Below are 27,677 nucleotides of genomic sequence, written 5' to 3' on the forward strand. Positions count from 1 at the left end.
TGTCTTTCTGTCACCCCCTTCTATCTCCCTGTTTCTTCATGCCTGTCTACTTTACGCCTTACACCGCACCTCTCCTTTACTTCCATCTGTTTCTCTCAACAGACCCCCATCTTTTCTCCCTCACACTTCCTCTCCACCTTCCTCTCGTATATTTCATCAGCAACACTTCTCAGGTCAACATACAAATTCGCCTCCAGCTTATCATTTGGGCTCCGACGTGTGCTGCATCCGACCTGGAAACTTTTTCTTTGTGAGGAGATAGAAGAGAACGAAGCCTTGTTTTGTTATAATCCTGGCTTTCATTCATTCAATGTTTAATCCAATTGCTGTTAACTCCTTATCCTCCATCTTGATAAAGTACATCTATACTGATTAAAAATTAAGTGAAACACATGGTCCAAGGTGTAAATGCACCGTGTCTGGCAACTCACCCAACACCCATTTCATGATTAACATCTCAGTCCAGGAGAACTGGGTGGTCTTGACCCTGAACACCTGGCGTGGGTGGTCTGTGATGGTCTCATTTGGCAGGTTCTTGACTCCCTCGAAGCGGTCGGAGGCATTGACGACCAGCAGACCCAAGAAGATGGTGAAAGAGACAGCGTGAGCTACAAACTTCATGAAGGGGCTTCGCAGGATCTGGCCAAGCTGAAAATGAACAGATTGAGTAAACACTGAGATCAGTTATATTTGTTTAAATGTGCAGTATTTTTGTAGTTAAAGAGAAAATATTTGTCTTGTTGAACATTTAAAAATGACAAAACTGTGGAAAATGTTTGTTTTGACTGTGGAAACTCATTTTTGCACCGTCACTTAGATTTTGCTCCTGAGAGATGAAAATTTGAAGCGCATCACTACGCAACCGTCTAAGAAAACAAACAGCATCTGTTACAATTCATGGATGTGACTAATCGCTGATCACTTTCATGGCAACCTAGTGCCTGTGAGTGGCAGCAGTAACATATGCACCTAATGGGGACTCCACAATGCAAGGTGGAGCTGCACAAGGAGAATTAAACATGTTATTACACAGAGGGACATTTTTTAATTGCACCAAAAATATGTCAAGTCACACAAATTAACATCCTATCACACACACACACACGCACACACGCGCATCCAACCCCATACAGACATTCGAGATCCCGACATTTGCCGCTCTCTAAACCTGCTGTGTTCAATATTAACTACCAACAGGATATCTCTACTCTCTGCATGCACAGTAACACATCAGATCCAATAGCTATTCCACGCCACACACACACACACACACACACACACACACACATGATTAAAACATGTGGGAAGCGCTTGTCTAGTAGATCTTAACCCTGTAAAACCTCCTCATTTTGCCTCCTTCATTCCTCCCAGCTGCTGTGCTGATAAGGCTGATCGATTTCCCCCCTCAACCTAAATCAGATGGTCATCCTACATTCAACATTTAAGATTCAAAAAACTTTATTAGTCCCAGAGGGGAATTGTTTTACCCTGTTACAGGCCTACGAATTCCATGCATATCTTTTTCGTCATTGTGTGACAAAAGCTGATCTTCTTTTTCCCACAGATATGGTGGATGTTGGCAGCAGCAGCATGTGACTAAATAAAAGGGGTTTGGTGTGAAATGGAAATCTCAGAAGTCCAGAATGGAGCTGCTGTGTCCACTATTATTCCCTAACATCTCTCACCTGTGAACATCTATCACACATCATTAGGTATGAATATCGGTATAGGCAGTAACTTTCTGTCATGCTGTATATACAGTACTGTATGTTATATAGTATTATGTATTGTGTTTTGTTTAAAAGACAAAAAACTTTGAAAGAAGGTACATTTTTAATCTCTGTTGTCACTGTGACTTCTCTCTGCAGCCAAACTGAAATCGCTACACTATACATATACATATAATTGCAGCAGCAACTCTTGCTTTCTCACCGGGTCTGATAATTTGTAGGTGCTATAATTTTAGCACCCTTATTACCAAAGGTTAAGTCACTGGAGGACGATTTAATGATGTTCTGTCATTCCATCAATGATAAATGGATTGTGACCCTGTCCTGTGAGTATTGATTTTTTTTCTTGACCTAGGTTTGAACCTTTTGTTCAACATGAGAGGAACGAAAAAAAACAAAAAAAACAAAAGACCAACAAAAGAACATAGATGGGGAGGACCAAAAGAAATCTTGAAATGTGGCATACACCACCCACCACCATCCCACCCCAACAGCCCTCTGCCCCAAATTTCCCAAAGCAGCAGGGTAAGAGCATGCTTGAAAAGAGAAATTAGAGCAAATGAAATGGATGACAGACTGCAGGAAAGTAATTAAAGAAAAAAAAAAATCACTTAATACAAGGTTGTGGGAGAAACACGTAGCATTTAGGAATGTCAGTGTGTCAGATTGACTGTGATAGCTGGTACAATTAACATAAATAAAGAATCTCTGTCATGCCAGTGGTACTGTGCTAGTGTGACTGAGTATTAGTATTAACTGCAATTACTCATTTAGTACCTGAAGAACATCCAAACAGTTTTTATTGTTTTCTCCCATTTGACAAATGTGTTACGTGTGTGTGCCACAAAATTCACAATTGTGAGATATGACATGCTCGAGTGGAGAGCATCTCACACGGGTTCCTGCCCTGCTGTCATGTATTAGGATTCACTGATTGAAGTGATCTCAGTCGTGTATGATGGGTGTTTTTTCCTGCGCAGGCAAAGACAACAGGAAGGTGGCGGTGAGCAGCACACCGTGACTTGGGGAGCCAATTTTTATTCATGCGTAGCTGGAAAGTACTTATTAAGAAGAATGCTGAGCCGAGCCTGGCATCCATCATCACTCGATGTAAATGACTTAAAATGAAGAGATTAACATTTTTAACTCTGCAGTTGTGAAGGTAGTTTTAAATTCCTGCTACCACAACCTTCACCCTGTTCACTTGATCCAGAACATGTGCAGCTTCAGCATCTCTGGCTTTTCTTTTATACATACTTAGTTGTTCTCTGCATTATTTTTTATGTCTTTATGTCTATTGTTATATTCTCTGCTATTTTTATTTATTTTTTATGAAAAATAAAGCTGTTGGTAGAAGCGCACTGCTGTTAACAAGCTGTAGTAAATAAGAAAAACACAACATAGATAGTTCTGAAGCAGTTTGAAACAACTTAGAAGCTATTAATAGATCACATAATGTTAGCACGTGTGTCTTGCTGTAAATGCTACTGTGACTAAGTGATAAGGTAAGATACAGTGGCAAGAAAAAGTATGTGAACCTTTTTCATGGTTTTCTTTCATGGTTTTCTCGTGCTCTTTGACAAACTTCAGATGTGCAGCAATGTTCTTTTTAGCAAGCAGGAGCAAGAACTTTGTAACCCTTTCCAAGTTCATGAAAATCAAGAATTCTTGAAAGAACATCCTTTAGTCCACACATAGAAACACATTTTCCAATGGGTTCACACACTTTTTCCAGTCACACTTTGAGTTTTTATGGTTGTTCTCAATAAAGACAGAAAAGATCAAAAAGTTTTTGTGTTATTATTTTAGGCACATCATATGTGTTAATACTTTTGACTTAGATGAAGATCAGATCACATTTTATGACAAATTAATGCAGAAAACCATGAAATTCAAAAAGGTTCACACACTTCTTCCTGTCACTGTAAGTTACTCTGTGGAGTAACTTTGCAGAATTGTGCAGAATTGAATTACTATTATTTTACTCAAATTAGTAATTTTAAATGTCATAATAATAGAACCTGAGTAATCTACGCTTCATTGTAGGAGTTTTATCAATTTGACAAATTTAAACAGCTTCTGTGGATTTTTGCTGAGTAAAGTATCTGCTTCTTGGTTAAATCTGATGACATGATGTTGCCCTGTGCGTCCCAATCAGACCCCAGACTTTCCATCACACTTTTCCTCTGACACTGCGCCAAAATTTATAAGGAAACCAAAAAACAAGACTTGAATATTACGTTCAATACGTTCAGTACAGTAGACAATGCCAAGTGGTCTGCAGTGGTCTAATTTGAAAGGAAATTGTCTTATTTAACTCCTGTAGATAATTACTATTTAATCCAGATTTAGTTAATCAATAATAAAGCACACCTGTAAGTTCAAAGGAAGCTGTTTGTTGCACTGTATGAATTTGATCAAACACTGAGACTGAGCTTAGTAGGAGTGCTTTTCCCAACCAACTTCTTTCAATTGGCTTTTTTATTGACTATTTTTCATCAACTCCAAAGCGTCTCTCATATCTTTCTCTTAAAGAAGATTTCTAAAGCAATTATATCCATGTCTTCCCTGTGTGCCTTTGATGACTTACTCCTTTTCTTTGAGCTTCAACAGTATCAATATCTTCATCTGCTCCAGCTGATATGAAATGTAATACGGTTTGGGATTCTGATAATGGTGTGCTGTGGTGCCGTAAAAACAGAGAATATTACGAGATGTAAGAGGCGAGCGGTTGATGAGATGAGCAGAACAAAACCGCATGATTACCGGCAGGTGTAGGAGGGCACACTACACACAACCAGGCAAAACGCATCCAAGCTACACTATCACTTGGCAACCCGCTTCTGCCGTAATGTATTTTTCTAATTTGCTCGGCCTTAATCTATTTCATTATCACACTCATTTAATATACCTATCTTTTTGTCTTTATCGAGTTGCAGTGACATTGTTATCAAGCAGAAATAAAGATAATTTTCTCTCAGATATTTGTTTGATTAGCTCTTATTATCCCACCTCCTGCAGTTCCAAATTTTTAACACATCAAATGACTGTTTTCAGTTTTTACTAATATTTTAATAAGATTGATAATAATAATAATGCAAACTGTTCTGTATGCTATATTCATCTATTGCTCCATGCTACTTCCTTTTGTCCTGCTCTCTAAGCAGCAGCAGCAGAACACAGCAGACTGTGACACGCAGGCTCTTTGGTTGGTTGATTCATAATCAAATGTAATCATACAAAGATGCACGTGCTGGCTTGTGCACGCACATACAAACACACGTCCACTTACATAAACAGGTGTTTTCGTGACACAGTGAGGACTGAAGCAGGTAGTGTCTCATGAATGACTCCATGCTTTGCTGGTGGAGACATCCTCCTGTGTTACTATCCTCCATCCGCTCACACACACACACACACACACTTGACAGCTGCTCTCTCTCACTCAGCCTACAGACTGACTAATTCATCATTCACACCTAACATGAACCGTTCAAAAGGTCCTCACTGTTTCGAAATCTTAGCCTACACACACACACTTGCACACACACCACCTGATGATGAGGTAGAGGATTATTCATGAGCAATTTGAATAAGCACTTGCTCAACTTGTGTGTAAATGTGTGTGTGGCCACTGTCATACTGTGCCACTTTACAGATTATAATTCACTTGATGGACTATTAGAAAATGTGATGAATTGCTCTGGGGCCCTGTAATCAAACAGTGATTAAACAGAAATCTTATGTTTTTATCCCTGCCAGTCATTTGGTCCACCTGTAACTTTGACTATGGTTAATTACTTTGAAAAGCCAAAGTAGAAGCAAATGCTGGCAAAAAGATTTTAAATTTGAAAATATTAGCAAAGGATAAAAGTAAACAACAGCAGTGGTTAAAGATCATTTATGTGTTTTTAAAGCTATAAACTACAAATCACATTGTAACTGTGAATATACAACACCATAGATTCAAAAAGACCTTTGTATTACTTGTGTGTGTGTGTGTTGATACCTTGCTACATGGCATTATCCAGTATGCGATAGCCAGGAAGGGCAGACCTACAGTGACCCCCAGCACTGTCCAGCACTTCACACCAATCGACTGCTGCCTCAGACCAGGTAGGTTCTCGTACCAGATCGTCAGCAGCTGCTGCTGGCAGTTGGGATGGGCAACAAACTGGAGGGAGACAGGGACCAGAAATTTCAATCAATAGAAAGCAAAGATGGGGAAGGTGAAGGAGAAGAGAGAAGGGAGGGAGACGGGAGCAATTAGCAAACAGATGTCAATAAAGATATTTTCAGCTACACTGAAATGTCCTGTGGTCACATACAGGACGAAGGAGTGCTGCTTAATAAGCTGACAGCAGTTAGTTATGTTGGAGTTCAGCAGCTGATCAGATATTTTTGAGCCTTTATATTGAATGTTTAACACAGAACGTAAACTACTGCTACAGGCTCACGTATTACTCATAATGCTCCAACAAAATAAATGGCACTCTGAAAGCAATTATTCAACATGAGTGCTTTTATGTTTTATACTTATAGTCTGTTGATGTTTTAGAGTTATGTTTACATGTTTTAAATGCAGAACTTTGGATTTAGGGACCTTATCTGCTACTGAGTCATACCCAGTGTATAACATCCAAGTACAGCAGACAACATTTACATGTGTAATTGTACAAGTTAGAAGATTGTAGCACAGTTATTGTGAAAACCAATTTATCTTCTATGAGATCCTGTATTATTGATTTATGCTTGTTGTACCCTCTTTTAAAATAGGTGACAGAAATCGTGAATGTAATATTCTTTACACTGTAAAATAGAACTGCTGGACTATTTCTTCTATGTTTTATTGTGTTATAGTTTTTCATGCCAGAAGAAGTGGTAGACAGAGTCATGTAAGGTATGACAGCAGACATTATCATAAAAAGTGGGCATGCTACACATGTATTGTACTTTCATGCACTTTTGAATTATATCAATGCAATTTGTGCAAAATTAATGAAATACTTAATCATACGGTTTAATGAACAGGACTTCTGGCTCTCTTCTTTGCATTAATATTCAAGGTATGTCTTACTAGCTTAGGGTGCATGTGGCTTTTCTATTTACAGCAGAGCTTATGTAGAGTCAAAACACATTATATGCAACGTATTTGAATTGATGACTGCGACTTGGCTTCATTTAGAAAGAAAGAAAAGAGGAAAACTTAGTAGACAGCAAGCAAAAGAGAGGAGGATACACATAAGAGTGCTCACAGTCATCACCGAACATGTCTGTTGTTGAATTTATTCCAAGAAAGGAAGGGTTAGTTGATAGACACGACAGAGTAAGAGATAGATATTTTTTGATCCAAAGAGGAAGGAAATGGACAACAAAGGAATCAATGCACAGTATGCATTCAACAAGTTTAACAATCAATCAACCTACATGTTTGTGTTTAGAGCCTGGAAACCAGTTACCTCTGGTTAAACCTGCCCAGCCTTGATTTTCATTAACCTCTTTGTTTTCTCCTTCACCAATCATCCGTGTTATTCACACTTAGAGAGCATTTATCTGAACTGACAATTGACATCTCTGCTTCCATCCACGGGTCGATGTATATGTGCACTCAATCATTTCCACATTAGTGGGAGAAAAGTACACAACTATACTCACTTCCCACCTCCCACTTAATTGTGTTTAACACAGTTTCCTCACTGGTGTCCACTGAACAGTCTATCAACACACTGACCCATGACACGAACCCTGCTTGCATCCTGCAACATACACTACAAACAGTCATGCTCCACCTGGTTTCCATGGCAATCTATCCCTCCTTTTCATCCTGCCTCCTGTGTAATTAGCTCCCAGAGCATTGGTCACACTCAGGATACAGAATAAAAACAGCAGAAACAAAACCATGCACATACACTACACACAAACACTTCCACTTGGGTTTTAATGATTAGAGAAAAACGAAGGTCAAAGAGGGATGTGTGTTTGCGAGTGTTGTGAAATCAGGAAAGGGATTTAGTTTGACATTTAGTAACAAGTCCTCCGCTCAGTAGGGATTAGTTTTCTGACATAAAGGCCAGTTTGTTTGTTACATATGGTCCTCTGAGGCCACACACAGGAAAATACACAAACATCCTGTACGTTATGTACAGTACACGAGCACAAAGTACAAAATACTGGTGGTGAAGGTGAAACTTGCTAAAGGACATTTATCCAAATAATAGATGTGCTGTATCTACAGTATTAACCTGTGCAGTTGTAAGAAAACCCAACATGAACCTACATAATGCATGTCTCATGTTCTGAGCTATCACGTGTTGCGGTTAAAAGGAGACAGCATCCATCTACATCAAGTTTAGGGAGTTGCATACAGTAGTTTCTACTGTGTCTTTGGAGGAGATTGTGATTCAGTCTGAAACAATACCCCATGATTAAATGATAGTGATAGCATCAGGGAAACCTTTGCTTGCCTGAGCTCGAAGACAAATGCATACAAATAGATTTCTAACACAAAGCCTTTGTTCCAGTGTGGGAGCATGAAGTTTGAAAGACCTGAGCATTCAGACAGGAAGTGTCCTAGTAAGCAGCAATATAATTTGAGTAGGGATCCAGTATTTTTGGAGCAAAGGTCATGATGTTTATGATTTGTGAGTACTGCAACTCAAAATTTAAATTTCTCCATTACTCTGCTATGGGAAGGTTAAATTTAAATAGTAAATGTTCCGCACTTATATAACACTTTTCTAACTAACTGGTACTCAAGGCACTTTTACACTGTGTCTCATTCGCACACACACACCAATGGCGGAGCTGCCATACAGCTGACCTGACATTTAGTAAGGTTTGCTTTCATAATTAAAAAGGAGCCAACACTGAGATGGAATGAAATTCATGTCCAAATACTACAGTATCTCCAGCCATCTACTGCTCTAGTCTCTTTATCTTTTATTAATTAGTTACCTTCTTGACTTCGTACTTGATGGCCAGTTTGACACGGCTGAGGCAGGGTCGATTGTAGGGGCTCGGCGGACACTGGTCCACGTCTCCATTCAGTATGGCCTCCACTTCCTCTGTGTCCCGACAAAGGTCCAACACACCCACCACAAAGTCTTTACACTGCATGGACAGTTTACGGTAGTCATTCTACGTCGGTGTGTGCAGCAGCAGAAGCACAGTGGGAAAGAGAAGTGAAAAACATAGATTAAAAGACAGTTTAAACAGAATAAACAACAAACCTTTGTCAGCTTTGTCACAAACAATGTACCATTCTGTAAAGATTCACAAAATTGTCACTGTGCCTATCTTTGTACACTGAACGCTCACCTTTTTTACTCTGTTTCTACTTTTACTCTTGATTTAAAGCTCTTTCTGGTGTTCATATTATGTATTTGGCATCCTGACCTCAAACTATCAACCAATCCTCTTTGTGAACACGTGTCAACTCACTTGACTCGCTGGTCACTCACCCCCATAATCTTTTCTGTCTTTGTGGAAAATCATTTTCAAAATCACTTTTTATCATTATCAATAATGGCTTAAGGTGGATTCTCCTGCCCTTGGTGCATGTTGGTCTAATGTGTGTCCTCACTGGTATAAGCCTGGACTTCACACTTTTTTGGTTAGCGACTTGAGAAATGTCAACCTGTCAGAGACATTTATTGCCATTTGCAATTATAATGTGGCTTCAGTGTAAAAATAGTTATGCAATAATTTGGTTCATGACCTTTCTATCTTGAAATATAAAATCCAGCTCTCTGTTTCTAAAGCAGAGCTGGATTATAATTATAAATATTGCTTGTCGTTAAATTCCACTTGACCTGTTTCATCATAACAGGCTAATTTGATGTATTTGTGTTCACACATTGAAATAAAATAGATCTCCCTATAATATTTTTTTCACTCTCTGTAACAGAACTGACAACAACTCCACATGCACATAAAAACTGTATGGAAATGTCAGGAATTGCAAAATGTCTTCCTCATTATCAAGACCTGTAAAAGTAAAAAGATGTCAAAATAAATAAAATGGGCATCAGAAAAAAAAAACATACCCACCCTGCTAATGAGAAGAAGGAAGAGTCTGTAAAGCCTACACAAAGCAACAACCATGGGTTTGGCACAGCTGTAGTTGGAGGTATTGGCAGTCTTGCTGCACTCTGCTAAAATGCTTGCATAACAATAGTTGATGGAGAACAGATTTGCATGTTATTTTCCCGACATTTTCAAAATGTAATAAATGTATGAACTGAATCAAAAGAGACGATGGAAAGCTACACTCCTAATGCAAAACTCAGCCCTATCAAACCTCTCTCCTCTTCTTCAAATCATTCCAGTTTCATCTGTCCTGCTCTCCAATCTTGAAGCCCACAGCTCCATCCTCCCTCGTCTTTCTTTCACTATCCCCTCACCCTACCGCCTTGCTCTGTTCCATTAACAGATGGTCGAGCAGGAAAGCAGTCAGCAGACTGGGGATTCTTGCAGGTTTAGAGTCCCTAAGGAGTGATTCTCATTATGTTATGTCACTGTCGTGTTTGTGCTTTGTTCAAGCAAACCTTCGTCTTTTACCATGGTTCTATTCTTCACTTTCTGTAGTAATTCAACGGCTGTATATTTTAAAATGCGGCCCAGTCACGCTTGGATTGATCATAGAAAAAAACTAAACTAAATGTAATGTTAAAAAATGGGGCTCATCACTATTTACTAAATAAAAAGGAAATTCTGGGCATCAACTGATAGCAACAAGCATCTGTTGGCCCTTTGGGGACGTAAAGGAAAGTAAAGCATGTGCAGCCTTTAGGCTGTTGCATGAAAAATAATCAATTACAATCTAATGTCTGCTTACAGTCAGGTACAAGAAAAGCTTCAAGGTTACATAAACACCAGAATGTTTTAATAATCAGTGATTTCTGCACCATAAGACAAACACACATACAGCACGCTGTATGTGAAAATCCAATCACAACTCAAGCTATGTGGCTTTTGCCTCAGGGGCTGAGATAAAGAAGGGGGAATGGTGTTGTGAGATTGAAAATGGAGACAGAGCAGTAAGAATCAGAGTGAGAAGGGTTACAGATGAATGAACTAAGGGGGGCATAGACGAAGCCTCAAACATGGCGTGAAGGGGGGAATGAAAGATAAAAGGATAAAAAGAACAGCGTTTGCATTACTGCATTTCAGAGACCTCCACCACCATCAGTCAATGTCTTTTCACTTTCTTTCTTGCTGCCTGTTGCTGCATTGGTCTCAACGTCCCACAATGATAAAAGAAACACAATTAACCAAAATTGGCACGATGCAAGAACAGACGTAATGTGATTTAAAAAATTAAACGACAACTCCTCCTGCCCTATGCTGTCTCTTTCCTTCTCACCCAGGAGTATGTGGAGGTCAAGCATATGCTGCACATGCCTAATTTATAGCCTGTCCTGAAAAGTAAGATGTTTAAAGATAAATGTTAAGCTGCTAGGGAGGCCATGGTCCTCTTTCCACAGTCCCTTCATAAACATTAACCATCAGCACGCATATCTGCACTGCTCTGTTTTCCTGCACTTGACTAGGAGTGACTGGAAAAACTTGGATGGATAACCAAACTCACTATGGCAGTGAATGTCTGCATCAGATTTGGCAAGCCATCCAACAGCTGTCAAAATAGTTCACTTTGTATGTAAGTTTAACGCTAACAAAACTTTGGGCCGACATACACAGTAGAGTCACTGAAGCATGAGCATGGTTATATGAAGCAACACTGTGAGCCTGAGTTAGCAGGACCAAGCCAGAGATTATAATACAACAGTTAAAATAAACATCAATATAAAAGGACACATGTTGATCTGTGTACATCTAACTTCTAGTCAAATTCTTAGACTAACCTCAGGTCATTTATATTTATAAGTCGGTACCTTTTAGTGCACCTGTAGATAAAGGAACAGTACAACACTGAGAATGCTTATTTGCTCTCTTGTTAAGAGTCAGGTAAGAAGATCAATACCTCTTATGTTCGCTGTTCTTGCATCGTATCTTTAAACGTGAATCTATAACCAGGAGTCTCCATTTGTTACCTGGTAACTTCAGAGAGGCAAGAGTCTAGAAATGACTGCCCCTTGTCATAATTGTGCTAAGAAACACTAAATGAAAGTCATGAAATAGAGAGAGCAAGAAGAGAGGGGGGGTATGACATGCAGCAAAGACCCTAAGTTGAACTTCATGCTGCAGTTACACGGCCACATTGTAAGCAGCTACAAAGGACCTCCAGGTTTCTGTAAAAATGAAGGAAATTCAAAATATTTTGATTTTGACATTATTGTTGATGACGGCATATCATTTGAAATCTATTGTTTGATTTGTTCACATCTCACATTAATCCTCTCCGACAAAATGCTTAATCTCCTGCCTAAATGTATTCCCCATATCAAACTGAAGTGCCATGCAGTTTTAACATGATTTAATATTTGAATGTAATGAGAGGATGATGTGGAGAGGGACAGGGTGACAAATAAAGAGGGAAGACAGAAGGGTGATAATGAGATGGTAATGAGACTGGCGAGCTCCAACACAACTCTGGTCCCTCAGGTGAGCCCTTCTCATTAACTTGTCTGGAGATGAAGGGTGACAAGCAGAGAGGCTGAATGACAAACTGAAAAAAAGCTGGGAAAGGACAGACAGAAAAAAGTATCCGCCACTTTAAACAGAAACAATTTTAAATGTTTTCCGTTGCTAGTTGGGTTAAATGTGCTTTTTGTGGCTCGGCCTAGTAGGTGACTAGTAAAGCTTTAGTTGAGCACAATGTTGACTTTTATCTGTGATCTTTGCTCGCTTGAGGACAGGATTCAAGAACACTTCAAAGGTGCACTAAGAATACGAAATGGTATTTTCTATGAAAGTGGGAGCTGCATAAGCAGCAGTACTGGCTGGACAGTTCAACAGAATGTGGTATTAAGATAAAACTGCCTGTGAAGGCAGTGGGGTCAGCTTATCTCAGCAGATACAATGAACGTACAAGGCTGGTTGAGCGGCCAAGAAACTGTTCCTTGCTTGGGTCAGAGCTGGAGCTAACAGCAGTTTTTAACTACTGTATGTTAGGTCAGTTTGAAAAGAACGGTAGGTTGGGACTGGAGAATAGTGTTGACTGCAATGGGACCTAGCAGAGTTGTGATGGCATAGTGAGATAACTATTGCAGGGAGCAGAGACATGTCATTTGAGATGAATGCTGGCCTTCAATAGAAATGCTCTCCCAACCTTTGGCACATTTAACTGTGCACTGATAACTGCAATATAAGGCATGACACAACGAACAGGGTACTTTTCCAAGATTGTACGAGAGTGTCAAAAATGACAAGAAACTTATAACAGGTCTCCCTAGCAGACAACAACAGCGAGCCCACACATTTTGTACTGTTGCAAAAAACAAAGTATAAAGCACGGTGGAAAGCTGGAGATAAAGCGGTGGCACATCTCTCTAAAAACACATATGGCGACAGTATGCATAGGTTGGATTAGGCACACACTATTCTAAACCAAATGAACCAAAAAGGTAAAAATATCAAAAATAAACTTTAATCAGTTCGTTTCACATGATTTTGCAGATATATCCTATATCAGTAATGACTAAACGTTACTTTCTAATCATATTGTCTAACTCATGGTGCAGCAATGGTAAATTAGCAACAACACACTTTATTTTATAATTACGTTCATGTAATGTTTATTATGTCTCAGTGAATTTGGTGGCCTTAATACACCAAGCAAACTGATTTGCAACAGGTGTACTAGATGACACAGCAGGGAGAAATCCCTCTTCACTTCAAGCTGGTACTTACAGCTTGCCCAAAACTGTGACACAGTGTAATTGGTTAGACCTGCCGTGTCCCCATCCTGAGTTAAGCCACCTGCTTCAGGACTGAGGCCGGCACAAGCTGGTAGATCTGATTCTAAAAACCAATTTAGTTTTTAAGGGATACATTTTTGGCTCCTACAGTTTATGTGCATGTGTGTACATATTTACATTATGATAACCTTAAACCTAAACCTAATAATAACCATAATTGTAAACTGGCACCTGACCCTCAAACAGCCCAAACAAACAAAACAAAACTAAATAGAAACGGCCTTACTACAGTGGTTTTAAGTTAAAACGTGTCAACACAACCACACAAGCCATGTAAACGCACTCAATCTTTAGTATTTTTCCACAGCAAGCATTATGCAATCTTTGTCCCAATGAAGATGCACAAAAATCACATTTTCCATCAAGCAAAGTGCTCCAACTTACAGTTCTTTTTGCACTGAGAAGAGATTTCATTGGTAATAGGTAATTTAGATGAGTAATAAAACGCTGGGAGTGCACTGGGAAATCCATTAAAGATGAGAGTCTAGTGACTAAGTTGAATCATTGGCAGGGATGGATCTTCAATTTTTCATTCAGCATCCTGTTCTGCCTACATGTACTATAGATCTAGAATGCCAGGACTCATCATATCTACGGTGATTGAGTATACTTATTTACATTTGTGTTATTGCTATTCTGTCTTTATTAAAGTATAATGTACTGTGTCTTTAAGAAGACAATTAATTTCTCTACATCACTCTGCCAAAGTCTCCTGTCATCTTTTTGCCAATTTATTTTAAATGGCACTTTCTGTGTAAAACATTGGCAGAGATTTTAAGAAAGATAGAAACCACTTTACCTTAAACTCTGTCTCGATGTTGGCCAGTCTTGCCAGTTCATTGCTGAGCTCGAGGGCAGTCAGCACAGGGTCTTCACTGCTAAGGGACAAGTAAGCTGCACTGGCGAGGCCCTTGTACGCATTCATCCTGGAGCGCGAGTGACTGAAAGAGTCTTTCTTTTGTTTCTCTATACATTCTGAACACTTACAGAAGTAATCATGTGGCCTTTCGATGCGAGCCCCCTTTGACAAAAGGATGTGGACAATCTCGTACTCCTGGCAGTGAGCAGCCAGAATTACGGGTGTTACGTCGTGTGAAAAGCGTGTTCCGTCCTCATCGTAAGCGTAAAAGTCATCATCATGCATTTCCTGCTCCAGGGGGCCTAAAGCTAGTCGGAGACCCCCACCAAAGGCAGGGTGGCCAAGAATGGCTTCAACAATTCGAACATAGCCCTTGGAAATAGCCAAAAGCAAGCCATCCCCAATCCTAGCCAAACCATCCTTCTTTAGCAGCAGCTCTGTCACTTCTAGGTGCTCGTTGCCCACTGCCAGCTGTAAAGCATTCTGGCCCATGTAGTCAACACAATTGAAGTTAAGGGTTTTGGATTCCTCCAGCATTTTGCGAACCACTGGTATGTTTCCATATTCAGCGGCATCCAGAAAGCGCTCTTCCTCTGCAGTGAGTGGCGAGCCACGTTCATTGAACATGTAAGCCGGGCCCCTCACCGCCTGCCGACGCCCCTTCTCCCTCACCGTGGTGTGCCGGCGATGAATGGCCTCCATCCTGAAGAGAAGGAAAAAGAATGAGAAATTATATAGAAATGGAGAAAAATAAGTGGACAGGAAGAGGGCAAATAATGGAGGCAAGAGGAAAAGACAGCACCATTAGTTACATCAATCAGACTATGGCGTAATAGGGCAAACAAAGTCATTACTGTCTCTCCGTGGAGATGTCTTCCACGGTGGACAGGACCTGGTCAAACACAATCAGTAGCGCTTAACACAGACCTCTCGCTTGACCTCAGAGAAACTTCCACCAAGACCTCTGATGTATCTGCTCCCAGCCAGATCAATGGTCCACTACAAGGGTCAAAGCTTATTATGGGGCCATTCAGGTAAACATCCCTGAGTGGCAAGAGAGAGATGAAGCTGTAATCTTAATTGGCTGTGGCATAACAAACCCACACAATGAGTCAGTGGTCAGTGAAACTGACTCTTTGGCCAGTGGTGAATCTGTCTTTATCGCTTTGTATAGACCCGCCAGTTTATTTGTTTTTCTTACATGGACCAATATTTCCATTGACACACACTCATCCCAGCAGCACAGAACAGGTACAAGTCTCCATCAATAGGAGCTTACCAAACATCGCTTGCCATACAATGCACAGTAGTCACTGCAAAACAGTTTTTATTTTGGCTATTGTATTCTTCCTATTGCATTTTATAAACACAAAGATGTGTCACAATGTCTGCAGCTGCTGTGTGGTCCGACATTTTGACCTAATGATAAAAAGTCTTGATGTTTCCCAAAGCTAGAAAAATCACAACATAAAAGGCTGAATGACACTGTGGGAGCGGAGCAAGAGTCACTGAATACGGGAACACTGAAATAAAAAGCCCAAATAGGAAATTAGTTTAGTTTCTGGGAAAATGAACAGTCAGAACAGTTTGATGTTCCACAACAAAATAACCAATTTAGACTTGGAAATGAATTCACAAAATGTAAAATGTTAGCATCTCATTTAGAGCTCAACTGGGACAATTCTTACTGCTGAAAAGGAATTGCCAGCAGCTTTCTAGCTTGAAACTGTATAACATAATTGTATAGTTATAAATATCATTATTCACATACATATATATATATATATATGGTCTGAATTTCAGTGACCTTACAAAGAGACTCAGTTTCACAGTAAGACCCACCTTACTTTGTGTGTGTGAAGGTGTGAGCACACACAGAAGGCTGGACATTGATGGAAAAGGTGAAAATGGAAACCTCTTCATGGTGGAAATATCCCCTGGGGGTGTCAAAGGAGGTGGAACTGAGAGGATGAAGAGGGCTCACTAAAGCAAATCACTGTGGGTAGGGGCAGTGTGTGTGTATGTGTGTGTGTGTGTGTGTGTGTGTGTGTGTGTGTGTGTGTTTATGAGTGTTGGTGCCTGGGGGCACACGTGAATAGGAGAGAGACGAAGAAACTGTGCTTGTCAATTTGTTTCTGTATGTGTGTGTAGATAGGTTTTAAAATCTCCCTCTTACTTACAACAATAGAGAAATGTGCACGTGGCAACATCAGCATCATCAGAACATGTAAATGTGAAAATGACACGACGGCCTGTAAAATGTGATGATAACCAGTTCAATAAGCTTTTATAGCGTTTTATGTTCGGTTTTGTTGAGGTATTTGCTTTTTAAGGCCATAGTTTGTCTTGTTGATTTACCACAATTCATTATGCTGTAAGGATTTCCTAATATCCGCCCCCCCATCCTCCGCCCCCCCCCACATAATCTCTTTCTCTCAGACATATTTGGAAGCAGTGGCAGGATTCCTCACAAACGAGGGGACAGTCTGGCTGCCAGCCATTTAGATAACCTTATAGTGAAGTAATGAATCACCATTTTCCATCCCTCTCCATCTTCCTCTCCATCAATCTCTGGCTGTTTGGGATTCTGATCTGAATTTACTTGCAGCATTTCTGTGCGGAATTACAGTCACGCTGACAGAAAGAGAGGCAGACAATAGAGATGATAGAAAGTCTGCTTATGTACCCAATATGTTTAAACATAGCTGTACATTATATATATTAGTTTTCTCCAAATGTAAGGCTGAAGTACTTGTTGCATTATCATTTTTGCAACCAAGCAAATATTCCATATTTCCATATAGTAGCACAAACCTAACTGGAGAAACTAAATTATAACCTGAAAGTTTCTGACTCGAATCATTTTCGAATTCAATATGATTTATTGTTAAAGGCTCCATGAGTTGCACCTTTTCAGCAGTTACACTGAGGTCTCTGGAGTCCTAGAAATTACATTTGTTATGTGGCATAAATAAGTTAAAAAACAACAATAATCATCTCGCATATGATTCAGAAAAGTGGTTCTGGAGCATGTTGCGTGTAATTAAAGAAAAAACAAGTACTATGGATCTTGTCATTATGTAGTTTACTGTAACTACTGGTTTACTGTACATAAACATATGGTTGCCAGCTTTCTGGTGAAGAGATGGTATTGATACCTCTGTTTAAGGGCAGTTCTATGTTACTGTCCCAGCTTAAAGGTGTTTTTTAGCAAAAACGGTTTTTGAACTTCTAGAGACACAGTGCATCAATTCAGCTGTTAGTGGGTGTACCAGCTCTCATTTTGACACTGCATCCATGTCGGAGGCTGCTGCAGAGCATTCAGAGAGACTGTCCAAGCCAGTGATTCCCCCTCATTTTCAGAACAAAACTGTCTGAAAAGGGAGAAAGTATCTTGAACAGCTGCTGCTGGAGATTGCAGCTGGAGCTTCAAGTCCAACACAACACTGCATCTTGTTCTGCCCAATGATATCAAGTCTTGGGTGAAATAAAACTCTCTCGTCAAAGCAAAACAGTTAGTGCCAGTTTTGGAAACTTTGCCACAGGCTATTGATATCGCAATGCAAGTAATATTATCAGTTATAAGGCCCAGAGGACAATACTCACTGTAAATGATTAGGCTACTAGTCACTCACACTTGGAACAGCAGTAATGAAACTGTGTTGTTGAAATGTCACATTTTTCACAGTTGAATTTTCTGAGGCTGCAGTTCAAAGGTATTTTCAAATAACCCACCAGGTTAAGTCATTTACTGGCAAACTAGAGAAAAAGAAAGGAAAGTGAAATGGGCATGAAATCAAAATTTTGAGGACAATAAGTGACAAAGAAGTTTTGACTCAGCAGGAATATTTACAGAGCTGACTAATGAGTTTTCTTTATCAGTGAACAGACATGAGCAGAATATCTGAAGACTCACTCGCTCCCTTCTCTCTTCCCCTGCCCTTATCACACACACACACACACACACACATTAATATGATCCATTAGCTTGTCCCTAACCAACACAACTAAATGCCTAAATCTACATTTTATACCAACTCTAAACCTAAACAAAATTTAAACCTAGCATTAACTCTAAAAACACTCTTTGAATTTGTGAGGAGCTAAAATGCCCTCACAAGTCCAAAATGTCCTCACGTGATTAGACAAACTCTGTCCACACACACACACACACACACACACACACACACACACACACACACACACACACACACACACACACACACACACACACACATTCTTTCAAGCAGTAAATTAAAAATACTTAAGATCTAAAGCGAGTTATTGCGCGTCATGTTTCGGTGGTAATGAGAAACAGGCATGTCCACCCTCTCCGTCACACACACACCCAACCTTTACCCTACCAGGCATCAGAGAGAGCATACAGTACACGCTTCTTTACCATGCAAGGCCTTTTAAGTTGAACACTGGTGTATCAAAGAGGCAGACCAGGGAACATCAAAGCCCCGACACTGAGGTCTGCCGTTCTCTATACCTGATAGTCATAGCTCAGCTGGCTGTGCTTCATGAATATCCATTAAGTTCCATTATTATATCATATTTTGTCCATGTGGATGTTTCCTGCATGGAAACAGATGCAGTAAACTGCTTCCACCAAATGGTGTGCGCTCCCATCTCACAGTGTAGTACTTACACGTATAGGGTGAAGAAATGATACAGGACTGCATTTGCAAAATTAGAGTTTTTATGAGTGTGTCTGTGGATGAATGCAACACTGTGGGGAAGTACTCTGAATGCTGATTTCTGTGTTTGGCCCTAGCGCAGTGTCACATGGTTTTACACGGTGCTTTTCTCCTGCTCAGACTGACACACAGCACATACGGTGCACATACACTACAGTCCCTGCTGACTTATGTTGTTTATGCATTCACGCCAATCAAGGTGCACTCTCTCTATCTCTGCTCCTTCTCTTCAGCACTAGGACAACACTGGGGTTTTGTTGAACCCCCACCAGCCCCCCAAAGACACTCACCTTTGTTTACATATACATTCTGTACATACATGGGTTCCCAAGGGACACACCACTCTACAGCCTGGTCACAGCAACACAGTCAGCCTGATACAGTCAGGTGGGGAGTGGGGGAAGAGGACGCTTTAGTGATTCAGCTTTTTGGGGAAACTAAACACAATGTTTATGATGAAAAGTCAGAATTTCAGCACAAGTTCTAATCACATGTATCTAATATGTAAGCTTCTTTGTCGAGGAGACAATCATTTTGCAGGTACTCAGGGAATCATTAATCCTAATCTGCTGTCTACCACAGTCTCCTCTTGATAAAAAGGTGAATGCAGCTGGCTCACAGAGGATCCTAGCTGCTTGGCTCTCTCCAGAACTGACCTCTACTTGTTGACATCTGTGGTGGATTAGTTGCGCTTGACCAAATTCTCTCAAACCAGAACAGCCATACCATTTCTAATCCATTGCCCAGTGTCATATGTGGAAATTGCAGAGTTCTTAAAAAAGCACACAGATTCTACACAAGGCCATTAAACAAGTCCTTTCACTCATTTATCACGTCTCTGGACGGGCACACTGAAGGCGGGGGTTGACAGAACAGGGACTCACGTTTGCCGGGTTTCGGAGTTGAGCTCGGTGTCTATGGGCTCCACAGAGAAGTGGTTACCGAAGTCCGAGAGCTCTGGAGCCGGCTGGAGTCTCTGTCCGTGGTGCTGAAAGCGCCCAGTCGTGGCCGCGCCTCGTCCTCTCCACTTGGGAAACGGGTCATCGTAGCAGTCGTGCACCGCATCTATCCGCACATCCGGCTGGGAGCGAAATGGAGAGCCGGTGTCCCCGATGCGCTGCCGTAACTTTGGTGGCGTGAAGTGTAAAGAGTCCCCGGGATCCCGGTTCTCTATAGACGGGTGAAGACACTCCGGAGAGGCGAGGTAAGGTGGGTCTGTGTCCCCCAGTAGCGGGGAGGCAGAGGAAAAGAGGTTTAGGGGCCGCTGAGAGGTAGGAGATCCTCGGGGAAGACCGACAGTCATCGGCGGGGAGGAAGACCCAGAGAGTCGCGGTCTCTCACCGCTGTCGCTTTCCTCTCCCTCGTCAGACATCGTGAGAGTTTGCGAACAACATATACTTCAATGTATGAAGCTATGTGACAGACATTTAACGATGTTTGCCAAAGTTTCAGCTGCACAAGTTTCTTCTGAGCCGCGCAGCGACAACGAACCAAGCGTCCACCTTTAAGAGTGCGCGCACTAATTGGAGAGCACCGTGAGTGCGCGCGCATTGAGATAACCCTTCACAAAATGGAAGAAAACCTACAAGTGGCACCGTCACAACATAGCAAAACTTAGACACTGCACTTGCTACAAGTCTTTACATATTGTACAGACATTTACTATAAAGAAAAACAGGACACACGTTTTCAGTTTCATATGTATTTAAATCACAGGTTATACTGCGCTGTTCTGTCAAACTAACACTCGTGATGAGGTATTCAACTTTCTTTACTGACAAGATGGGCTTGTAAGAGAAGAAAGACAGAAAAATTATCAACCAGTGATCAAGACAAGAGTGCTACAAGCAAATATAAACAATACACAACGTCCCTGTCTTTATATGAACGTTTGCAGTGTGGCCGAAGTGGTTTGTTTGATGATTCAAAAGCTAAATGGACTGACGGACAGATTGAGATAGATTAAAAGGGGTAGCTCAAAGATTTGGAAATTGGTTGTGGATGGAAGGGGTTAATGTCCACCTGGAGTAATCCACAGTTGCATCATCATCATGTAATCACAGTGCTGGGTTTATTTCAGGACACAATATGGAGTCTTTGTAGGTTTAGGCACACCTGAGCAGATAAAAAGAAAAAGAAAAAGAAACAGAAAAGAAAAGGTATAGGATAGGCTGTGTTGAGTTTCATATTGTGTGAGTGTGTGTGTGTTCCTGTAAATAGAGGACAGAGACCAATTAGTCATGATGGAGACTTCCTGCACCCCCACAGAGACGATAACCAGCCCCGACCCAGCTCTTTGATCCATCATTGTATTTATGTTCCCAAAGCATGCGCACACATCACAAATGATCAAATTAGCAAACATCACAGATGGCAGACTCATTTCACTGGTCACCCACTTACATACATCCCCCATGTTACACAAAGACACAGGAGGAAAAGAGTCACAGGTAACACAGAGATTAGAGAGAACAGGGAGAAGCTCTGTGCAACTGAACATGACGTTCTGACTAAATCTCAGTCAACACTGAGTGGCTTTCAGATTGCTTTAGGTTGTTCTGAAGTAGACAAGGGCCTGTCTGTAATTTCATAGCTACTATACAATAAAACACCCTATCCATGCTACGTTTTGTTTTGACAACCAGCCCGGTTTAAATGTCATTTTAACAAGCACAGTATTCAAAAAGGGAGCGTGTTTCTTTGTAAGTGTAACAATTACATAGTGTCTAGTTGATCAAGGCACACTATTAATGTTCCTGCGTCACATAAATATAAACCACTGCCGATTTGAAGAGCTATAATTAATAGGTCAGACTCCTTAAGGACTGTTAATATGTTGAAAATAATGAACTCATCATTCTCTTTCAAAGTGTAATTCATTTGAAGATAATGTAGGGTCTCTCCAGAGGTGGAAATCGTCTGGCCTCGCCCTAATCACTGGTGTCACAGCAGGTGTTTTCGATTGTCTGTCACAGGCAGAGCTCCTGCTGTGAAATCACTGATTGAGAGATGTTTAGAAAAGCTACATGATTGTGCAGCAGCATTTTCTTTTCATTCAGTCCTGCGTGATTCAGCCTGAAATTACAGTTTCTGTGAAAAAAAATAACGAACCAAAAAGTTTGTAACACATTAAACACCACACTAGATTCAATGTGCACTCGAAATGTCTAAGGTACTGTATTCAAACTGTAGTATGTAACATAAAATAGTTTTACTTACTTACTCAATGCAATGAAATTTAAAAAGTGTATGAAAATTAATGCACAAGTTGCAACAGTTCTGAAATAACTTGAAAGATCCACATTAAGACGCACAGAGTCATCACATATTACATTTATTGTAATATTTCGTGGACCTTTCTTCCCAGAAGCCTTTAACTGAAAGACATGACTTGATTGTTTGTATCTTCTCTTGCTCACTGCAGTCACTTTCAGCTCTTCCTTGATGTTTGGCCTCTGCTTACGTGTGATGTCAGGGTCAATCCCTGAGGTTATCAAGTGTGAGTGTGCATGGGAAACATGCCCTGCCATCCAAACAGTGATTTGACAGCAGACTGTCTTCTATCTGGTAAAAGTCCTCTGCGGCTCTATGATGACATCTGCCAAAGGCTGTTTATGGTGTTGGGCTAACGCAAAGTATATTCAGCAGGTCTTCGTTATTATTTCCCTTCAGGTAGAGGACAGCAGATCATTGGCCACAGAAAGTATCTGGAATTGAATTTCAGTTGTCGTTGTCATTTTATAACAGCAAAACACAGTTTCAAGTACTGTAGCTTGTAATAGATGTAGAAGAAAATGGGACCCACAAGTTAAAGTGCAAGTAAAATGAGGGAGCTAAACAGTTCAAGCCTCTTAAAAAGGTGACAATGATCCACTCTATATCCAAGTGTGTTTTCAAACACAGGGCAGAAAGGTAAATCACACTAGAACAATAAGCTTACAAGATGTTCTTACCTGCAGCATGAACATACTGTAAACGAAAGATGAATCCTGTCTATTCAGACAAATAATTAACCAAGTAATGAAATAAAATTAATTAGCCAGTGACACAGTTGACTGAACACGGCCAGGAAACCCTTAGGAAACACAAGTGAAACACGTTGAGAGTGAACATTTTGCAGAGACATTCAGTTTGAACATCCACAGTTTCGGGTGTTTTTTAATGTAATTTGTGCAATATAAGCTTTTCCTTGTTAGTTTGATTAAAAACACTGAGCTCTATCATGTTTTCCTGCAAATGCTGTATATTTGCTCATGCAAATGAGATGCAAATGCTCCACATTTTTAGGAGACAGGGTTGCACACAAAGTCCTGACAGAGGAAATGACAGACGGGGGCAAAGGATGGTGAAAATCAATCTGCAGACGGTGCTCAGTCTCTCTTGTCTATATTTTTTTGTCCATGCATCTGTCCTCCCTTTCACACCCTGTCTCCCTATCTCTTCCATTACCATCAATCATTGTTGAACTTTCAGCTCATTTTGTTTAGTAACAGTTCCTATCACAATTTCATCAGGCCTGGAGGCACCACAACACACGCCCAAGTGTAACATGGGCATTATGGAGGGCACTGTTTTAGATTTGCTTAGTATATTTTGTTTAGCTATTATTGTAGAGATGCTTTACAGCAACTGATTAAAAACCAAAGCTTAAGTAATAGGTAGAGTCTATTAAGTCATGACATCCTGGTTAACCAAATGTTGGCAGGGTTAATACATCATTTGCTGGCAAAATGGGGTAAAAGCTTTCAAAATAGTGACTGGGATTGTTGACTGTAATCAAACCTCATTGCTCGAGATGTCTGAGTAATTGAATGAGGTTAAACTGGCAACATCTGTCAGCAGGCTAACTCGCTGTCCTATTGGCTTCAACCAGTCAATCGGTGTTATTGTGTCAGAGGAGAAACGGGACGGAAGCCAATCACTCACACCCTCCATCGACCTCATGATAATTTTATTACTCAATTGATCAATGACACATCAATGGGGGCTGTGCGGCCCTGAGGACAGCGGCAGGACAACGATATGTCCCTACAGATTTGATCCGTACTTTACTGCGAGTATTTACTTCATCTTCACTTTTCTGCTCCAACCAGCTGAGATTCTAATAACAGCCAGATTATGGAGTCGATACATATTCTATGCATATTTTATTGGTACAGGGCAACCGGGAGAGGCAAGTCTGTTTAAAACTTTTATTATGTCTGCTTGCCAGAGTTTGATGAATGACTTGTGACTGAGCATTTAATGAGGCATTCTGCAACAGACCTTTATTAAACATATCAGACACTTTGTAAAATAGTGTGCAGACGTCTGAACTACAGATCCACACTCATACTGAGACAGTATGTGCACACATACGTGTATGCTCTGAGAAAAACTATTTCTTCTATTGGTACACAAATATATTATATAAATATTGTTACATAAAGATGCCCCAAAAACATTTTGAATGTTTTGCCATCTTACAGTCCTGTATATACTGTGCTCAGTGCAGTGCTATAATATCAGAATGTAGCCTGTGGACATCTGGTAGACATATACATTTATTTGCAACCTAAGGACATTTATTAATTACATATTTATTGTATTAAAGGAAAGAAATCCATACTTCTCTTCTTGCCTCAGTGCATTCAATACATTCCAATTCAGTATATTCTCAACCTTGACAGTCACAGTCATTATAGGAGGTCATGGCAAGTGTTTCTGGTTCAGCAATTCTTTTGCTGCGTATATAGGTGTGTGTGTGTGTGTGTGTGTGTGTGTGTGTGTGTGTGTGTGTGTGTGTGTGTGTGTGTGTGTGTGTGTGCATTCGTACTTGGCCTAGGAAGAAACAAATTCAGCAGATTGGAAAATTCAAAAAATGGACAGAGTGAAACAACTTCAAACTGACGCTGGATGCCTGTTATGAATTCCTATTTTCTGTTTGGCCCACAAAATACTGCCCTCAGGGGGTCAAATCACTAAATGACAGCTCATATTATTCGCTTGATTAGACTAAGTAAATCAAAATGTGCTCATATCTGCTCTGTATGAAACCTACTGAAGAATTTCTTCCCCTTATTGTATGTGTCTCTATCCTACGCTCAAACACTGCTCCAAGTTGACAAAATGTGGCATGACCTGAATAAAGACAATTAATTAACGGAGAAGAGAAGTAGCACGTCCTCAGGAATCGTCTAACTTCAGATTCCTGAGCCTTTATCTTTCATCTATTCCAACACATGGATTCACAAATCCAATAATAATCAGTTTTAATGATGAAGCACAACAAGCAGCTTCTCCCAAGTAAATGTGCACTCTGGAGAGTTTCACAGTGAGGGTGACGTCTGCATTCTGGGGCTAAGAGCTGCAACAAACTCCAGCTAGTAGCCCATGCAAAGTGGGAAATGGGGCTTCAAGCCACCATGCAAAGCGGATCATTGGAGTATTACCTACCAACAATTATCCTCACCAGTGGCCTATGCTGGGAGGATCAACAGCGCTGAGGCTGCTCCTTCAGCTGAACAGCTGGAGCACTGTGTATATGCATGTGGGAAAAAAACATCTCAGTCTCAGAATCATCTAATGAGAGGCCCCCCTACTAAGTAAATAAACCACCTATGCTGAGCTTAAATGCATGTGTGCGGATGTCTACTTGAATGAAAATCTAATTTACAAATCGTTATTGATTGCACAGCAAGACACACTGAAAGTCTGTGTGCAGGACCTGAATATTACCTAGGAAAACACAAGTCTAGTTTAATTCTAAATACTCACAATGGCACAAATGAGACTACAGCAAAACAAAACAGAAGCAATACAAAAGTGCAAATGTCTGCAGTAACTAAAATTAAAATAGAATTAAACAAAGTAAAATTGGAGGCTAGAGGTAAAGTTAGGACAGAATAACACACACTTACTATATAAGCACACATTTTAATAAGCATGCCTTATTATATGCAAGATTTTATGATTACAAATGTTTTAATTCTATTTGTTTCAGCCCCATAGACTGGTGCACAGGCAGCATGGTCTATAACAGCTCCAAATGTACCCAACTACCCTGTCTCCTATGAATTATGCAGCAATCTACATAAATCATCAACCAGCGAACCAGCCTGACACTCTCACAATGCAGATGAATGTATGGGAGCAGAGGACAAAGAGGTAGCCAAGAGTACAAACTATTTAAATTTGACACAGAAAAGCAAAGTTAAAGTGCTGATGATGGCAACATGCTTCCTCGGAAAAACGATGGTTTGTTTACATATTCATTTTACTACTACTTATCTTGCTTTAGCTGATATGACTTCAATGTTTCTCTTTCACATTAGATGCTAAGTGGATATAAGAATCCAGTTCTGTTTTATTCTGATGAAACCATTTCGAGGTTCCATCAACATGTTTCTGTAAAATACTAGTCATAGAAGAAATGTTTCTTTCCTGTTTCCCTGATTGCTAATGAAGAGTACAGGCATATGTGGCTAAAATAATGACCTTCAGTGTATTTGTGATCCTTTTACTGAACCACATCATACTTAAACTTATCTCCACATGCAATGATGGAGGGCCTCTCTCTGAGCTGTAAATACCTCCACCTCCAGCCTTGCGGCGAACCTGCACAAGTTACCAATGGCTCGCAACGCCACAGCTTTCCTTGGCAAAACCTTTCATTTCAGTCTCACCCAGCCTTGACAGCCATGGGAAATCCATGCTGTAAATTGAAACAGGTCCTGAGAGAATGAAGTGGCTGGCTAGATTTCCTTTTTCACACTGCTGAACAAAGAAGTGAAAGTGACACAAGGCTATAGTGTCAAGAGTGACAGCTTTTCCATGACAGCCAGGAAAGCTGCAAAAGACTGCAGCTCACTAAATTCATTTGACTGATAAATAAGACGGAAAAGTCGACAAAGAATTTTCAATTTAACATGTTCAGTTAATTAGTTTTAACATCGATTGTATTGTACACTTACTGCACACTGTCTGTTAGACACAGAGCTACTCTCAGACAGTGAATATGCAACTGGCTGTGTTCATTTTAATCAAGGAATATGTAAACCAGGTCCAACAAATCAGCTCTGTAGTTTCTGGATGACAGTGCGGTTCAAAACACAGAGGCATCAGCTGTACAGCTTTTAGATTAACTCAGTGTTCGTTCATGCCTCAACAGAGCATTTGTTGATTATATATGCAAAACTATGCTGACATTATCCTTCAAGCAACAAGAGTAAAATCAACACCAACAGTAAACTGACCATGTTTTCAGGAAGAGAAAGGAACTGGGTTGGTGGGTTACAGATTACAGGACTACAGGAGCCTTTAGCTGATATCTATATTCCCACAAAAGCACTTTGGTTAAGGTTGAGGAATGCCCAAGGTTAATTGTTGTTTTCTTATTGGACCAGACGTTAATCTTCCCCTTATCTTAAACAAGACGTGTGAATAAAAAACATAAGCATGTAAAAAATACTGTATATAATCATTCCATATTAATATAATGAAATTATTATGGACAGTGTAACTCACC

The 27,677-nt window shown here is 40.3% G+C and overlaps 1 protein-coding gene across 1 annotated transcript in view; it reads right to left on the bottom strand.

The window, feature by feature from the left end:
- The window catches only part of LOC113160169 (short transient receptor potential channel 7), a 39,370-nt gene extending 18,827 nt beyond the window's left edge, over nt 1–20,543 (bottom strand). Inside the window, exons 1-5 of the mRNA XM_026357249.1 lie at nt 20,056–20,543; nt 14,409–15,171; nt 8,685–8,867; nt 5,740–5,904; nt 432–648 (exon numbers count right to left, since the gene is read on the bottom strand). Of these exons, the coding sequence (XP_026213034.1) occupies nt 432–648; nt 5,740–5,904; nt 8,685–8,867; nt 14,409–15,171; nt 20,056–20,543 (1,816 nt within the window). The remainder of the gene's footprint in view (nt 1–431; nt 649–5,739; nt 5,905–8,684; nt 8,868–14,408; nt 15,172–20,055) is intronic.
- Between the last annotated feature and the right edge of the window lie 7,134 nt (nt 20,544–27,677).

The sequence above is a fragment of the Anabas testudineus genome, chromosome 10 (assembly GCF_900324465.2).
Source record: "Anabas testudineus chromosome 10, fAnaTes1.2, whole genome shotgun sequence".
NCBI classification, from domain to species: Eukaryota; Metazoa; Chordata; class Actinopteri; order Anabantiformes; family Anabantidae; genus Anabas; species Anabas testudineus.